At 40.2% G+C, this 15,327-nt stretch overlaps 1 protein-coding gene across 24 annotated transcripts in view; it reads left to right on the top strand.

The window, feature by feature from the left end:
- The window catches only part of NIN (ninein), a 109,034-nt gene that overhangs the window by 65,025 nt on the left and 28,682 nt on the right, over positions 1 to 15,327 (top strand). For 21 of the 24 annotated variants that reach the window (XR_649716.4, XR_001904784.3, XM_009211523.4 and 18 more), the window contains 6 exons: positions 1,576 to 1,697; positions 3,127 to 3,629; positions 4,860 to 7,001; positions 8,612 to 8,737; positions 8,846 to 8,915; positions 10,729 to 10,944. Coding sequence is in view for 22 of the 24 variants with exons in the window: in XM_009211523.4 (XP_009209787.2) it covers positions 1,576 to 1,697; positions 3,127 to 3,629; positions 4,860 to 7,001; positions 8,612 to 8,737; positions 8,846 to 8,915; positions 10,729 to 10,944 (3,179 nt within the window). In the remaining 2 variants the exon portion in view is untranslated. The remainder of the gene's footprint in view (positions 1 to 1,575; positions 1,698 to 3,126; positions 3,630 to 4,859; positions 7,002 to 8,611; positions 8,738 to 8,845; positions 8,916 to 10,728; positions 10,945 to 15,327) is intronic. The other 3 variants (XM_009211526.4, XM_009211525.3, XM_009211524.4) reach the window with 1 other exon arrangement.

Raw genomic sequence — 15,327 nt, forward strand, 5'->3', positions numbered from 1 at the left:
AATCTGGGAATCCAGGCCTTGGGAGTATTAGAATTCAGACACTGAGCTATTGCTGTCCCCTTCGAGGAGAGTGCCTCACTCGTATGAAGACGGCTTTGGAGAGCAGGCCAGCCAGAAACTACAGAATCCATAGCTGGTTTTCTTATACTGGCTGTGTTGAATGTCTGTATTACCTCAGCAGAACAAAGAAGATAAATTACGGACTGGCCTCCTGGGCCTTTGAGGAAGATTTTGAGTGGCAAGTTTGGAAGGCAGAGTTTGGGAGCCTCCCACATTAACAATGAGTTCCTTTCCTCTCTCCCGATAGCCTGCCTCTTTTCTTGGGGATGCTGAGTTTAAATTTCAAAGAAAGCTCATAATCAGTCATTCTGTTATAAATAACTTTCCCCAGTGCTACTTGGGATAGGAGTGTCATTCTTACACACGTTGTTTTTCCTCCTCTTACTGCAGAATAATTAACAGATTGGGGAGGGAGGAGACGAAGAGGCCTTAATACCTCCCTTCTGATTCTTAGCTCATTCTAGTCTGAGGATCTCACAATATGATATATCTCGGCAGCTGTTATGGACTTTTCCATAGATGGCCAAGTGTTGGGGTTGTTCCTCATGGGGACAAGAAGCTGTACCATCGTGGTGTGGCTCACACCCTGAGTGTTACTTCTCAGTTGGGAATATGCCATCAAATATGAAGGGAAGACCCAAAGCAAGACTGCCAGTTGCAGCTGCTAGACCTATACCCAAGAAAGTTCCTTTTTCCCATCTGCCTGTGTATCCCCACATGCAAAGCTATTTTGGGTCCCACTGCCTTAAGAGATTAGTCATAATCTTTTCTTCTATGTACAAGCTCAGCCCCCAACTTATGTTTCGCATTTTCAGTGTCATTCTTAGTCATCATCATGGGCAGTTGCAGAGATGAGCTTATGCGTGAGTTAAGAATTTCTACCCACAACTGCCTGTATCCTGGTTCCTAACCTATGCCCTATTTTTTAAAAATTTAGCTGATAATTTAAAATGGGGATCTACCCACACTCCAGGAAATTCATAGGAAATAGCCAGTCTTCTGTAATTTTGGGTGATAGGTTGTGGATAGTGTAACCCATGAAGCTAACTCCTCAGGGCATAACAACTAGTATGCTGGCCATTCATTTTCCTGCCACATCGTCATTCAGTATTTGTTGGATGGGTAGGAGTCTGGTTGGTTTGATCAAACTACCTCATGCTATTACCTCAATTTGCAGCAGTTTCATTACGAGGTAGCCACCTTTAAGCAACAATTTCCACCTCCACCACCACCTACTGTTCTAAGAGATGGATTCTATTAAGGTTTTTTCCACTGCCTGTAGCTGAAAGAATCTGTTCACCTTCATTTCTTCTTGTTTGCCCTAATGCTTGAAAAGAGAAAAGACTTCTCTTGGCCTCTGTTAATTTCCTACTTTCCTGATTTCCTATTAGTTCACATCTGTGGCAGTTCAGGCTGAAAACAATTCCTTAGTTAAACTGGATGTCCCTCTTCAGATGCCACATTGTGTTATTGAAAGAACCTGCTGCAGGATCAATGCGTCCCATGTGTTTTCAGGGCTCGGTTCTGAAGAGTGCAATCCATTGAATATGAGCATTGAGGCAGAGCTGGTCATTGAACAGATGAAAGAACAACATCACAGGGACATATGCTGCCTCAGACTGGAACTCGAAGATAAAGTAAGTCCTTCCCACCAATCCACTTCTCTAATTTCTTTTGGCTCTGACAGCCTTATGTGTGTAGGGTATTTCCAATTCCTTTTTCTCATAGAGCAGCACATTCTATGTTGGGAACCCACATGCTCAGGATGGTTTTGTAGGGTGATAGCCAGGCCCTTTTTTTTCTGGCGAGTTTCTCCAAAATGTAATATCTTCAGCCCTGGCAATCGTGGAACTTGAAGCTTGAAACCCATTATATTATCTCCCAATTTATTTTTTAAAAACATCTCAATGAAACCAAAAACAGCCCTTTGATGTTGCATTGCCTACTAAATTAGGTACAAGTTCTGAACCTTGGCCTCTAAACTCTTTACCATGAGGCTTCAACTTATGTTTCTGGTTTTCTCTTACACCATTCTTTTGAGTTACCTTATCCTCCAGCTGAACTGGGTAATTCCCAGTTGTCCATCAAACTCTGTCCTCTTTTGCTTGTGCTGTTACAAACTATGCTGACATTAGTTTCTTTCCGCCTCTTGAAAGTCTACTTACCCTTCAGGATTTATATCTAATGCTGCCTCTTGCATGAAGCCATTCTTGAATTTCTCCAACTAAAATGTGATTTTTCCCTCCACTGAATCCCTGGGTTACATGGTAGCTGTTTTTTCTATACCTTTTATTTTCTGCCGCCTACTATACTTATAGTTGTCATATCCATGTCTAGACTGGTTTCTCCTGGATAGCAGGGACTATGTCTTACCCAGAGTATTATGTTCTGAGGCCTGCAAGTACCTGATAGGTGTTCAATAAATATTTGAATTTAATTAAATATTTTAAGACACAGCTGGATACAGTGGCTCACGCCTGTAATCCCAACATTTTGGGAGGTCGAGGTGGGCAGACCACTTGAGCCTAGGAATTCAAGGCCAGTCTGGGCAACATGGTGAGACCCCATCTCTACAAAAAAAAAAAAAAAAAAATTTAGCAGGTTAAGGTGGTGTGTGCCTGTAGTCCCAGCTACTCAGGAGGCTGAGGTGGGAGCATTGCTTGAGCCCAGGAGATGGAAGGTTGCAGTGAGCCATAATCATGCCATTGCACTCTAGCTTGGGTGACAGAGTGAGAACCTGTCTCAAAAAATATGTGTTTCAAGACTTAAGTTTACGGTTGGAAAGGATGCACGGGAAGACAGAGGGTAGCTATGTGTAACGGCTGCTCAGTTCTTAATAGAGCTGTTCAGAGACTAATAAAATTCAGCCAATTCAAAGAGATACGTAAACCATGCCTGACTTAAATATCTTACTTAAAGCGTTGAATTCAGTTACTTTAAAACAAGATCAGGAAATGAGAAATGTCTTGTAGGAAAAAAAAAAAAAAAGTACTTGCCGCTCCATCAGTGTGCTTTCAGTGGCCTTGAGCTGAGTAATCTTGTGGTGCTGTCACTCTCTGCCTTCAGGTGCACCATTATGAAAAGCAGCTGGATGAAACCATTGTCAGCTGCAAGAAGGCACAGGAGAACATGAAGCAAAGGCACGAGAATGAAATGCACACCTTGGAAAAACAAATAAGTGACCTTAAAAATGAAATTGCTGAACTTCAGGGGCAAGCAGCAGTACTCAAGGAGGCACATCATGAGGCCACTTGCAGGCATGAGGAGGAGAAGAAACAACTGCAAGCGAAGCTTGAGGAGGAAAAGACTCACCTGCAGGAGAAGCTGAGGCTGGAACATGAGATGGAGCTCAAGGCTAGACTGGCGCAGGCTCAAGCAAGCTTTGAGCAGGAGAGGGAAGGCCTTCAGAGTCGCGCCTGGGCAGAAGAGAAGGTGAGAGGCTTGACTCAGGAACTAGAGCGGTTTCACCAGGAGCAGCTGACGAGCCTGGTAGAGAAGCACACTCTTGAGAAAGAGGAGTTAAGAAAAGAGCTCTTGGAAAAGCACCAAAAGGAGCTTCAGGAGGGAAGGTAAGAAAGTGAAGGGAAACGGAGCTACCTGTGGTGCCATCCCTCAGGGCATTAGAAGTGCCAGTCGCAGCCGGGCGCAGTGGCTCACGCCTGTAATCCCAGCACTTTGGGAGGCCGAGGTGGGGGGATCATGAGGTCAGGAGATCAAGACCATCCTGGCTAGCACGGTGAAACGCCGTCTTTACTAAAGATACAAAAAAAATTAGCTGGGCGTGGTGGCGGGCACCTGTAGTCCCACCTACTTGGGAGGCTGAGGCAGGAGAATGGCATGAACCCAGGAGGCGGAGCTTGCAGTGAGCTGAGATCGTGCCACTACACTCCAGCCTGGGTGACAAAGCGAGACTCCGTGTCAAAAAAAAAAAAAAAAAAAAATGCCAGTCGCTTAAGAGACTTGGAGAAATCAGAAGGCATAGTAGCCCATTGATTGAGTAGATTCTTTTAAATATTTTTTACTACTTTTGCCATTGTTTTGATGTGAACCTACCTTGGGATGATTGGAACTGTTTTTATTTTGTTATGTTTGTAAAAGAGGAAAGTATTCCTTGTATTCAGATTTATTGTATCTTATAAGGCTCAAGAGGAGGATAAGATTATCCCAAAAGTGGCTCCTTCCTAGTTCAGTCATGTTGCTTTCTGAGAAAAGCTAAACTGGACCCCAGGCAAGGTTACATTTCCTACCAGAGTTAAGAAACAGCACTTCGTGCTTACCTTCCTCATGTGAAGTCCCAGGTTTGTTTGAGGACTTTGTTTCATCACATCCTGATTGACTTGGTGCTACTTTGTTAAATAAGAAGCAAAAGCAGAATGAATTTGTTAATATGTGTCATTTATGTGACTGATATCCTATAATGCATGCTTAATTAACATGAAGGAATGGTATATATTTCCCAAGTTACGGATTAGATTAATATGCATTTGGTCTTTTGTCTTTGGTTTAAAAATCCATAAACAAATACATCCGGGAGTATGCCAGAGAAATTAGTTTCTAAGATTTCCCCCTAGCTCCAGAGAGAGGTAAGTCTTTTAAATGAATTGTGGCTGCCAGTCTTAGCTTTCAGAAATGAGATCCCTTTCCAGTATAAATGAATCACACAGGAGTAAGTTAAGACCATTTTTAGGGAGTATGTCAGTTGTTTGCTTAGCAGCTTTCTCAGTGCATGGGAAAATGGTTTTTGTTTGCTTCTGGAGTTGGCGGCAGTTTCAATAATGCTGTATGTTGACTATATTTAGGGAAAAAATGGAAACAGAGTGTAATAGAAGAACCTCTCAGATAGAAGCCCAGTTTCAGTCTGATTGTCAGAAAGTCACTGAGAGGTGTGAAAGCGCTCTGCAAAGCCTGGAAGGGCGCTACCGCCAAGAGCTGAAGGACCTCCGGGAACAGCAGCGCGAGGAGAAATCCCAGTGGGAGTTTGAGAAGGATGAGCTCGCCCAGGAGTGTGCGGAAGCCCAGGAGCTGCTGAAAGAGACTCTTAAGAGAGAGAAAGCAACTTCTCTGGTCCTGACACAGGAGAGAGAGATGCTGGAGAAAACATACGAAGAACATTTGAACAGCATGGTTGTCGAAAGAGAGCAGCTACTCCAAGACCTGGAAGACCTAAGGAATGTATCTGAAACCCAGCAAAGCCTGCTGTCCGACCAGATTCTCGAGCTGAAGAGCAGTCACGAGCGAGAACTGAGGGAGCGCGAGGAGGCCCTGTGCCAGGCAGGGGCCTCGGAGCAGTTGGCCAGCCAGCGGCTGGAAAGACTAGAAATGGAACATGACCAGGAAAGGCAGGAAATGATGTCTAAGCTTCTGGCCATGGAGAACATTCACAAAACAACCTGTGAGAAAGCAGATCGAGAAAGAGCTGAGATGAGCACAGAAATCTCCAGACTTAAGAGTAAAATAAAGGAAATGCAGCAGGCAGCATCTCCTCTCTCCATGCTTCAGAGTGGTTCCCAGGTGATAGGAGAGGAGGAGGTGGAAGGAGATGGAGCCCTGTCCCTGCTTCAGCAAGGGGAGCAGCTGTTGGAAGAAAATGGGGACGTCCTCTTAAGTCTGCAGAGAGCTCATGAACAGGCAGTGAAGGAAAATGTGAAAATGGCTACTGAAATTTCCAGATTGCAACAGAGGCTACAAAAGTTAGAGCCAGGGTTAGTAATGTCTTCTTGTTTGGATGAACCAGCTACTGAGTTTTTTGGAGATGCTGCGGAACAAACAGAGCCGTTTTTGCAGCAAAATCGAACGAAGCAAGTAGACGGTGTGACCAGGCGGCATGTCCTAAGTGATCTGGAAGATGATGAGGTCCGGGACCTGGGAAGTACAGGGACGAGCTCTGTTCAGAGGAAGGAAGTCAAAATAGAGGAGTCTGAAGCTTCAGTAGAGGGTTTTTCCGAGCTTGAAAACAGTGAAGAGACAAGGACTGAATCCTGGGAGCTGAAGAATCAGATTAGTCAGCTTCAGGAACAGCTAATGATGTTATGTGCGGACTGTGATCGAGCTTCTGAAAAGAAACAGGACCTACTTTTTGATGTTTCTGTGCTAAAAAAGAAGCTAAAGATGCTTGAGAGAATCCCTGAGGCTTCTCCCAAATATAAGCTGTTGTATGAAGATGTGAGCCAAGAAAATGACTGCCTTCAGGAAGAGCTGAGAATGATGGAGACACGCTATGATGAGGCACTAGAAAATAACAAAGAACTCACTACAGAGGTTTTCAGGTTGCAGGATGAGCTGAAGAAAATGGAGGAGGTCACTGAAACATTCCTTAGCCTGGAAAAGAGTTACGATGAGGTCAAAATAGAAAATGAGGAGCTGAATGTTCTGGTTTTGAGACTTCAAGGAAAGATTGAGAAGCTGCAGGAAAGCATGGTCCAGCGGTGTGACTGCTGCTTATGGGAATCCAGTTTAGAGAACCTGGAAGTCGAACCTGATGGAAATATACTCCAGCTCAATCAGACACTGGAAGAGTGTGTGCCCAGGGTTAGGAGTGTACATCATGTCATAGAAGAATGTAAGCAAGAAAACCAGTACCTTGAGCAGGGGAATACACAGCTCTTGGAAAAAGTAAAAGCACATGAAATTGCCTGGTTACATGGAACAATTCAGACACATCAAGAAAGGCCAAGAGTACAGAATCAAGTTATACTGGAGGAAAACACTACTCTCCTAGGCTTTCAAGACAAACATTTTCAGCGTCAGGCCACAATAGCAGAGTTAGAACTGGAGAAAACAAAGCTACAGGAGCTGACTAGGAAGTTGAAGGAGAGAGTCACTATTTTAGTTAAGCAAAAAGATGTACTTTCTCAAGGAGAAAAGGAGGAAGAGCTGAAGGCAATGATGCATGACTTGCAGATCACCTGCAGTGAGATGCAGCAAAAAGTTGAACTTCTGAGGTAATGTATGTACCTTCTAGACGTCACGAATCCCACAGAGCCTCACCAGATCTAACTTCCGTTGCTTGCTGTGTCTAGAGAAACTAACCTGTTAGTCTTCAAGAAGAGAGCAGTACTCTCTAGACTTCCTTCTGCTTCTGTGCCGTATTAACAAATAAAATAACCTTGTTTAGGAGGCATTCCCTTCCTCTGTAGCAAACAAATGTTCATATGGGGTGTGAAAGTTCACAATGGCGAGTGTTTGCTATTTAACCACATGCATCCTCAATGTACCTCTTTAACTTTTTTCTAGCACTTATTTCATTTGGATGGATAGGGATTTTTTTTTTTTTTGGCTAAGTGTTACTTTCCTCATTTTGAGGAAACACATTATATACAAATGAATGACTTTTTGTGTATTATTAACTTAGTAGATAAGAACTCATTTCTTATGCTAATATAGAAAAAATGTTCTGTCTTTATAGTTTTGTACTCATATCACTTGAAGCACATGCTGATAACCCATAAACAGTGCAAATGGCCAGGCACCACGGCTTACGTCTGCAATCTCAACTCTTTGGGAGGCCAAGGCAAGAGGATTTCTTGAGGCCAGGAGTTTCCAGATGAGCCTAGGGAACATAGCAAGACTGCCTCCACAGAAAAATAAAATAAATGTTTGCTGGGTGTGGTGGTGCACACCTGTGGTCCTAGCTACTTGGGAGGCTGAGATGGGCGGGTTGGGTTGCTTGAGCTTGAGAGGTCAAAGCTGCAGTGAGCCATGATCATGCCATTGCACTCCAGACTGGGTGACAGAGTAAGACCCTGTCTCTTAAAAAAAAAAAAAAAGAGAGACAAAACAAAACAGTGGAAATTTATCTTAGAACATATAATTTGAGGAGCCTCCAGATTCTAATAAATATGCTTGAAAAGCAGAGATAAAGGTAGAACTAATTTGAACCACTGTCCACTTGACATTGTAAAATATAATTGCATAGTCTTCCAGCAAATTTGTTTAAAAAAAAAAGACAAAAAACTTGTAAACTATTAAAGGATGTTTGAAATGTCTCTGGAATAATTTAATTCTGAATATAGTTTTTCCTCTTCTTCAGACCATTTTTAGTCCTAAAAATCAGAATATAATGAGATGAATAAAATCACGAAGTAAACAGTGTACATATTTCATTATGGCCCTTTGATTTACATAGAGAATTTTCTTTCCCTAGGTACCCAGGGGCCGAAAACTAAGCTAATATAGCTTTGTAACGTTGCTTATGTGTATTCAGAACAGGTAGGACTTGAGACTGAGATAAATGAAGTCATTTGCTCAAAGCAATATGCTTGCCATTGAGAAAAATCAACAACCAGAATGAGCATTGAGTCTTGATTCATTTCTCCAGGCTTAAGGTTTTTTTAGTTACACTTCTCTAACATCTTTTAGTGAAATTCTTACTTCCCAAAAGAAATGTGTCAATATGTCATAACTTGATTTCCAAGTACTAAGAGACTACTAATTTAGACTTTTCTTTTTAACTGGCATTGAATACTCATCCTTTTGGAAGTTACTAGAAAATATTTTCCAAAGATGCCAGATGACTGCCTTTTAACTATTTTTTTCAATCTCTGTGCTTCAGATATGAATCTGAAAAGCTTCAACAGGAAAATTCTATTTTGAGAAATGAAATTACTACTTTAAATGAAGAAGATAGCATTTCTAACCTGAAATTAGGGAAATTAAATGGATCTCAGGAAGAAATGTGGTAAGACATATACTTACATTTTCCTAAGACATTTTTGCAAAGACTAAAATTCTTTTACATCAACTTTTAAAGCCTAAGGGTTAAATTTTATTTTCATAATTTCTTTAGGCAAAAGACGGAAACTGTAAAACAAGAAAATGCTGCAGTTCAGAAGATAGTTGAAAATTTAAAGAAACAGGTAAGGAATACTTAATATTTCTCAATGTTTTTTGACTCCAAAATTTTCCCTTTTTTTGAAATTTATAAATTTACAGCACACGGTAATGAATAACGTATAGCTAATGATGGGAAGGTTGTAAATTCTGAATTTGAAAATGGAAACTTACCTCATACTAACTCTAAACTTAGCTTCCTGTTTTATGTTAAATAATGTATATATTATTCTAGGCCCTAAGTGCTTAATAAAGCTTTATAATCAGCAGAGTTGGGGAGGTGATACCTCTAAAACCATACCTACGAAATACTAGCTTTAGCCTTTGTGCAGTTTCAGTTAATGTTAGCCCTCCCTTTTTCTTCACCATGATTGAAAGCAGAAAGTTAAGGACAGAATTTCACATATACAGAATGCCAGCTAATCAGCATATCATTTCACAGAATTACAATTTATTTAGATAACTGGTGCCATTCAGTGCTCAATTTGTGTAATCTTACAACATGCAGTTATAAAAAGGGAAGGCCGTTTAAGAATCTGTCTGAAGCAGTCAAAAGACAAGGACATATTGGGAAAGAGTATTTTCAGCACTTGAAATAGACAAGGTGTTAACATCCAAAATGTATTTTGGACTCTTACAAATAAATGGGAAAATCCAGTTGAAATATAGGCAGTCTATGTGAATGGTCAAGTCACAGAAAAAAAAAAGAATACAAAAGATGGTTAGCCTTATTAGTGATTAGAGAAGTGCAAATTCAGTGTGTTTCTTTTTTAACCTATTGAATTAGCAAAAAGTAATCTAGTATTTAAAAGGATGTGAGGAAATGACTGTGCCCATGCATTGTTGTTAGGATTATAAGGTGGTAGCACTGTGAGAAAGACATATTGGAGGTGTCTGTTGAAACAGTAATGAATATATGTATGTATACAGATCTTCTAACCTAGCAATCCTACTTCTAAAAAATAATTCTAAATACAAAATGCTACCATGTATAAATGGATTTTCTAAAAGATCCATTTAAAAGAAATAATGATTTTAAAAACTTTATCAATGTGGGAACAGATAAATGCATTATGGAATATCTTACTACATGGAATATCCTATAGCCAATCAAAAGTAGAGTATGTGGTGGCTGCTGATCACACTGACTTGGAAAGAGTCTTTTTTTTTGAGACGGAGTTTCGCTCTTGTTGCCCAGGCTGGAGTGCAATGGCGCGATCTCAGCGCACTGCAACTTCTGCCCCCTGGGTTCAAGCGATTCTCTTGTCTCAGCCTCCTGAGTAGCTGGGATTATAGGCACACGCCACCACGCCCGGCTAATTTTTGTATTTTTGTAGAGATGGGGTTTCATCATATTGTCCAGGCTGGTCTTAAACTCCTGACCTCAGGTGATCCGCCTGCCTCGGCGTCCCGAAGTGCTGGGATTACAGGCGTGAGCCACCGTGCCTGGCCTGGAAAGAGTCTTTAAGATATTATAAGTAGAAAAAGCAAGCTGTCCAAACATAAAATTTCCAAAGTTTTGCTAAAGAGAAGAAAAGAATCTGTATGTGTGTATGGGTTCTGTATATGCATAGAAAATGATCTGGAGGGACACGTATCCAGCTGTGGACAGTGGGCTCCCCTGTAGAGTGGGGTTAGACTGAGTGTCTCACCTCTTCATACACTTCTGAATGGATTGAATTTGTAATAATGAGTGTGTATTATTTCTGTTTTGAAATATATATATATATTTTAAACTTTACATAGAGAGGGAAAAGACAATTATGTCTCTAGATCTGTTTTTTTTTTTTAGCACAAGTAGGGTAACAAGTTTTAAAAACTTATTTTAATTTTAATTAGATTTCAGAATTAGAAATCAAAAACCAACAGTTGGATTTGGAAAATACAGAACTTAGCCAAAAGAACTCTCAAAACCAGGAAAAACTGCAAGAACTTAATCAACGTCTAACAGAAATGCTATGCCAGAAGGAAAAAGAGCCAGGAAACAGTGCATTGGAGGAACAGGAACAAGAGAAGTTTAATCTGAAAGAAGAACTGGAACGTTGTAAAGTGCAGGTATGGTCTGTAGCCATCCGGCAGCTTTTTTTTTTTTTTTTTTTTGAGGAAATCCCAAGAAATAGAAATGTTTGTATTAAACTTCCTTAAACATAAAGCCTTAGTAATTAAAACAGTATGGTCCTGGCACATGAACAGACAAGTAGATAAGTGGAATAGAAAGGCTAGAATTAGACCCAAATACAAATGGAAACATAGTATATAGCCAAGGCCGCTTCTCAACCCACTGGGGTAAAGATGGACTTTTTCATTAATGGTGCCCGAACAATTGAGTAGACATTTGGAAGCAGATAAAATTAGACCTGTATTTCATTCCATGCACAAGGATAAACTTAATTGGATTGGGAGACTAAATATAAAAAAATAAAACTATACAAATACTTGAAGAAAATATAGGTGAATTTGTCTTTAACCCTGGTGTAAAGAAAGGCTATTTAACTGTAACTCAAAAACCAGAGGCAATAAAAGAAAAAATTGCTTATATGTTAAAAAATATTTACATGGCAATAAAATACCATAAACAAAGTTAGAAGACAACTGACAAACTAGGAGAAAATATTCACAACATATACCACAGTAAAAAGGCCTAATATCCCTATTAGTAAAGAACTCTTAAAAATAGAGGGACATGGGACCAAAAATTTGATAGCAAAATGGGAGAAACATACAAACAAATAAATCACACACAGAAGATAAAAATGGGCCAGGCGTGGTGGCTCACACCTGTCATCCCAGCACTTTGGGAGGCCAAGGCAGGAGAATAGCTTGAGCCTAGGAGTTCAATACCAGCCTTGACAACATAGCAAGACTCCATCTCTAAAAAAAGTTTAAAAATTGGCTAGGTGCAGTGGCGCACACCTGTGGTCCTAGCTACTCAGGAAGCTGAGGCCGGAGGATCCCTTGAGCCCAGGAGCTTGAGGCTGCACCACTACACTCTAGCCTGGGTGAGACCCTATCTCTAAATAATAAAATAAAATGATTAAAATGGCCCTCAAATCTATGGAAAAATGTTCAGAATCACTCATAAGTAGAGAAACGCAAATTAAAACAACACTGTTGTATAATTTCTCACCTGTAAGACCGGCATCAGTTTTAAAATATGACAGCATGCTCTGTGGGCAAGGCTGTGGGGAAACAGACTCTTTCATACTTTGCTGGGAGAATGCAAACTGATCTGCCTTTTTGTAGGTGAATTTGACAATACCTAACAAAATTACATATGTACCTAGCTTTTGCCCTGGAAATCTCACTTCTAGGAATCTACCCCAACAATATGAAAACTCGTACGCAGAGGGTTACTCACCGCAGCACTGTTTCCAATTGCAAAATTGTGGAAACAACATAGATGCTGATATGTAGGAGAAGAGGTGAATAAATGTGGGGGGTATGTCCATACCATGAAGTAATACTGTGCAGCTGTTAAAGGAAGAAAAGAAATCCCTATTTATATGAAATGATTTCCAAGACATACTGTTAAGTGAAAAAAAAGTGCAAAAAAGTTATCTATAGAATGCCTTTGTGTGTATTAGAAAGGGATATTAAAAATACATGTCTGCTCATTTGTGCAAAAGAAACATAAGAATGATAAACCAGAAACTAAAAAGGACGGATGGGAAAGGGATGGAACAGAGGAATGAGAATGCATTAGAAGGGACAAGAAAGGCCAGTGACACTTCTCTGAGTTTATCTTTTCATATAGCTCTGACTTAGAACCACAATGATGTTTCACATACTCTTCACTTACCCCCAAAATAAGTACACAAGTAAAACTAATCAATATGGTAGTGGTGGAGGAAGAAACCCAAAGGGAGCACATACGTGAACAGATGAGCCTACCTGTATTATAAATGGATAATATAACCACACTGGGGAAGAAATCAATCATCTTAAGTAATTCAGAAATTAATATCTTGACTGGATACTCTCCGGGCTAAAGACAAGATGAACTGTAACTACATGCTATGATAATCTAGTCAGTAAACAGGATTCTCATGAGAGGTATGGGTTAGTAATTCTGAAACTATATGTATTACTAGAATTGAACAAATAAGTAAATAGGTTGTGAGCAATAAGGACTAGATTTCTCACTGTTGGAGAAGAAGTTGCAAGGGGGGCAATGGGGAATGCTAAGATGAGCCCTCTGATGTTAGATTGAGATCTATTTGTATAAATTCATGGTTTCTAACATATATAAAAAGCTAGATAGATACAGAAACATAGATGTGTATATATGCATGGATTGCCCAGATCTTGGTTACTAAGTAAGCACCATTCTCTTATAAAAGGAACCAGGGTTCCTTGGAAAAATGATTCTGGGCTGGGGCAGAGAAAATACAGGATAAGCCTGGAACATCTCATGGGGCCAGAAGGAAAAAGGTGTTTCTTTGAAAAAGAGACAGGACATGTCAAAAGGGCACAGGCCCCTAGCTGAAGGGGCTCCTAATGGCCAAAGCTGGAACAATTTGATCACCAAAATAAATGATAGTATAGAATAAAATAATTATGAAATAAACATAGACTACAATAAATACCAGCCAGGGTATAGTGGCTCATGCCTGTAGTCCCAGCACTTTGTGAGGTCAAGGCAGGTGGATCACTTGAGCCCAGGAGTTTGCAGCCAGCCTGGCCAACATGGTGAAACCCCATCTCTACAAAGAATAAAAAAAAAAATTAGCGGGGCATGGTGGCATGCCCCTATAGTCCCAGCTATTCAGGAGGCTGAGGCGGGAGAATTGCTTGAGCCCGGGAGGTTGAGGCTGCAGTGAGCCAAGACTGCACCACTGCACTTCAGCCTGGGCAGCAGAGTGAGACCTTGTCTAGCCACCAAAAAAACTGAATAAATAAATATGAGTCCATATCGATATAAAAAAATTAAGCGGGGAGGGAAGACAACAGCTCTAATTCCAATAAATGAAGAAAATAGAAAACCATCATTAGGCATACACCCCAGTAATAATAGTTGTAGACAACATGCATTGATAGATGCTAGAATTAATAAGCAGAAGTTTGAGGAGAAACAGGATTTGTATAGCCTCAAAGTATCTCCTCCAAGAAAAAGACAGTAATTTTACAGTGTAGAAACATGCAAAACTTACCTTAGAAATCATGAAGTCTTTGTCCATACCTATGTCCTGAATGGTATTGCCTAGGTTTTCTTCTAGGGTTGTTAGGGTTTTAGGTCTTTTGTTTAAGTCTTTAATCCATCTTGAGTTGATTTTTGTATAAGGTATAAAGAAGCGTTCCAGTTTCAGTTTTCTGCATATGGCTAGCCAGTTTTCCCAACACCATTTATTAAATAGGGAATCCTTTCCCCATTGCTTTTGTCAGGTTTGTCAAAGATCAGATGGTGGTAGATGTGTGGCGTTATTTCTGAGGTCTCTATTCTGTTCCATTGGTCTATATATCTGTTTTGGTACCAATACCATGCTGTTTTGGTTACTGTAGCCTTGTAGTAGAGTTTGAAGTCAGGTAGCATGATGCCCCCAGCTTTGTTCTTTTTGCTTAGGATTGTTGTGGCTATATGGGCTTTTTGGTTCCATATGAAATTTAAAGTAGTTTTTTCTAATTCTGTGAAGAAAGTCAATGGTAGCTTGATGGAAACAGCATTGAATCTATAAATTACTTTGGGCAGTATGACCATTTTCATGATATTGTTTCTTCCTATCCATGAGCATGGAATGTTTTTCCATTTGTTTGTGTCCTCTTTTATTTCCTTGAGCAGTGGTTTGTAGTTCTCATTGAAGAGGACCTTCATGTCCCTTGTAAGTTGGATTCCTAGGTATTTTTATTCTCTTGGTAGCAATTGTGAATGGAAGTTCACTCATGATTTGACTGTTATTGGCATATAGGAATGCTTGTGATTTTTGCACATTGATTTTGTATCCTGAGACTTTGCTGAAGTCGCTTATCAGCTTAAGGAGATTTGGGCTGAGACAATGGGGTTTTCTAAATATACAATCATGTCATCTGCAAACAATTTGACTTCCTCTCTTCCTATTTGAATACCCTTCATTTCTTTCTCTTGCCTGACTGAGAAAGAAATTCCTGGCCAGAACTTCCAACACTATGTTGAATAGGAGTGGTGAGATAGGGCATCCTTGTCTTATGCCAGTTTTCAAAGGGAATGCTTCCAGCTTTTACCCATTCAGTATGATATTGGCTGTGGGTTTGTCATAAATAGCTCTTATTATTTGGAGACATGTTCCATCAGTACCTAGTTTATTGAGAGTTTTTAGCATGAAGTGGTGTTGAATTTTCCATGCCGTTTAAGTGGAAAGTCTTTTACGTATAAAGATAAAAAATGGTCATAAAACAGTGTCATTGAGTTCATATTATTATTTCCTTCCTATGGCCTTTAATGAACTTAGTAAGTTTCCCCAGTCT

This window comes from Papio anubis, chromosome 7, assembly GCF_008728515.1.
Source record: "Papio anubis isolate 15944 chromosome 7, Panubis1.0, whole genome shotgun sequence".
NCBI classification, from domain to species: domain Eukaryota; kingdom Metazoa; phylum Chordata; class Mammalia; order Primates; family Cercopithecidae; genus Papio; species Papio anubis.